General features: G+C 42.4%; 1 protein-coding gene across 2 annotated transcripts in view; it reads right to left on the bottom strand.

The window, feature by feature from the left end:
• The window catches only part of epc2 (enhancer of polycomb homolog 2 (Drosophila)), a 35,175-nt gene that overhangs the window by 7,031 nt on the left and 25,644 nt on the right, over positions 1 to 2,500 (bottom strand). The window contains exons 12-13 of one of the 2 annotated variants that reach the window (XM_074658024.1): positions 2,226 to 2,359; positions 1,674 to 1,833 (exon numbers count right to left, since the gene is read on the bottom strand). In XM_074658024.1, coding sequence (XP_074514125.1) covers positions 1,674 to 1,833; positions 2,226 to 2,359 — 294 coding nt within the window. The remainder of the gene's footprint in view (positions 1 to 1,673; positions 1,834 to 2,225; positions 2,360 to 2,500) is intronic. The other variant, XM_074658025.1, reaches the window with a different exon arrangement.

Raw genomic sequence — 2,500 nt, 5'->3', positions numbered from 1 at the left:
GTACTGTCTGTAGTAATGTATGTGCTGTCTGTAGTAATGTATGTACTGTCTGTAGTAATGTATGTGCTGTCTGTAGTAATGTATGTACTGTCTGTAGTAATGTATGTACTGTCTGTAGTAATGTATGTACTGTCTGTAGTAATGTATGTGCTGTCTGTAGTAATGTATGTACTGTCTGTAGTAATGTATGTGCTGTCTGTAGTAATGTATGTGCTGTCTGTAGTAATGTATGTGCTGTCTGTAGTAATGTATGTGCGTGCTGTCTGTAGTAATGTATGTGCTGTCTGTAGTAATGTATGTGCTGTCTGTAGTAATGTATGTACTGTCTGTAGTAATGTATGTGCTGTCTGTAGTAATGTATGTACTGTCTGTAGTAATGTATGTACTGTCTGTAGTAATGTATGTACTGTCTGTAGTAATGTATGTACTGTCTGTAGTAATGTATGTGCTGTCTGTAGTAATGTATGTACTGTCTGTAGTAATGTATGTGCTGTCTGTAGTAATGTATGTGCTGTCTGTAGTAATGTATGTACTGTCTGTAGTAATGTATGTGCTGTCTGTAGTAATGTATGTACTGTCTGTAGTAATGTATGTGCTGTCTGTAGTAATGTATGTACTGTCTGTAGTAATGTATGTACTGTCTGTAGTAATGTATGTACTGTCTGTAGTAAGTGTAACACTGAACAATAAAAAGGCCTGAGTCATCATGATGAATGGAGAAGAAGTGTTTTCCATTCATCATAGTGTTTTACATTGAGCACATCAGTGTTCAACTGGTTCTTATAAATGTCTATTCATATGATGGTTTGTGTGTCATTTGAAAACAAAATACCATTTTGAGAAGAAATAACATTGTTTTGAATGTAAAGTTTAATTTTGCAGGAGAATTGAGGGGTTCTGCCCATTGTGTGTGTGCTTTGATTTGTGTGTAGAGTTCTGAGAGTATGAGGCATGCTTTCAGAAAATGTGTGTAAACAATCGAGAAAAACTGTAACAGATATATTATATTAATATAAATATAATATATATATTAATGACGTTGTCCTCAGCAGCATCAGTTAACCCCGGGAGGCTCAGAGAGAGGAGGACTAACCTGAAGGGGGGAGGACTAACCTGAAGAGAGGAGGACTAACCTGAAGGGGGGAGGACTAACCTGAAGGGGGGAGGACTAACCTGAAGAGAGGAGGACTAACCTGAAGAGAGGAGGACTAACCTGAAGAGAGGAGGACTAACCTGAAGAGAGGAGGACTAACCTGAAGAGAGGAGGACTAACCTGAAGAGAGGAGGACTAACCTGAAGGGAGGAGGACTAACCTGAAGGGGGGAGGACTAACCTGAAGAGAGGAGGACTAACCTGAAGAGAGGAGGACTAACCTGAAGAGAGGAGGACTAACCTGAAGAGAGGAGGACTAACCTGAAGGGAGGAGGACTAACCTGAAGGGGGGAGGACTAACCTGAAGAGAGGAGGACTAACCTGAAGAGAGGAGGACTAACCTGAAGAGAGGAGGACTAACCTGAAGAGAGGAGGACTAACCTGAAGAGAGGAGGACTAACCTGAAGAGAGGAGGACTAACCTGAAGGGGGGAGGACTAACCTGAAGAGAGGAGGACTAACCTGAAGAGAGGAGGACTAACCTGAAGGGGGGAGGACTAACCTGAAGAGAGGAGGACTAACCTGAAGGGGGGAGGACTCCGTTGACGCTGGTCTTGTAGGGTCTGGTCTCTCCGTTGATGAGACCAGGAGGAGGACGAGGAGCGCTGATCACAGCCGAGGCTGCAAACTGAGCTCTGGCCGAGTCCAGAGTCTTCGAACTGGACTCACCGGACCTGGTGGACTACAGACAGACCAGGGGAGACCAGGAGAGACCAGGAGAGACCAGGAGAGACCAGGAGAGACCAGGGGAGACCAGGAGAGACAATGAGAGACCAGGGGAGACCAGGACAGGTTGTTACTCAGAAAAGCAGCCAGCAGAGACATCAACTAATCAAAGATCAGACTAACAACTAATGTTGCATCAAAACTAATCTAATAAAGAACTTTTATATACATATATATATATACATGTAAAACAGTGATGTTATATATATACATATGTTACCTGTGTTTGGTGCAGTGCCGTGTGTCTATATAAAACAGTGTTGTTATATATATATATATGTTACCTGTGTTTGGTGCAGTGCCGTGTGTCTATATAAAACAGTGATGTTATATATATATATATGTTACCTGTGTTTGGTGCAGTGCTGTGTGTCTATATAAAACAGTGTTGTTCTGTAGTTCCAGCTGTTCCAGCTGTTGCTTCTGCATCTGGATCAGCTGCTGTTGATGACTGTGGTACTGCTCCTCAGTGATGCCCCCTGCTGGCACACACAGACAACACACGTTAACATACATATACACACACTGTATACACTATATACACACTATACACACACTGTACACACACTATATACACACTATACACACACTGTACACACACTGTATACACACTATACACACAC

This window comes from Sebastes fasciatus, chromosome 14 (assembly GCF_043250625.1).
Source record: "Sebastes fasciatus isolate fSebFas1 chromosome 14, fSebFas1.pri, whole genome shotgun sequence".
Taxonomy (NCBI): Eukaryota; Metazoa; Chordata; class Actinopteri; order Perciformes; family Sebastidae; genus Sebastes; species Sebastes fasciatus.
Note: the sequence above shows the minus strand (reverse complement) of the source record. Positions and strands in the feature narration are given on the sequence as shown.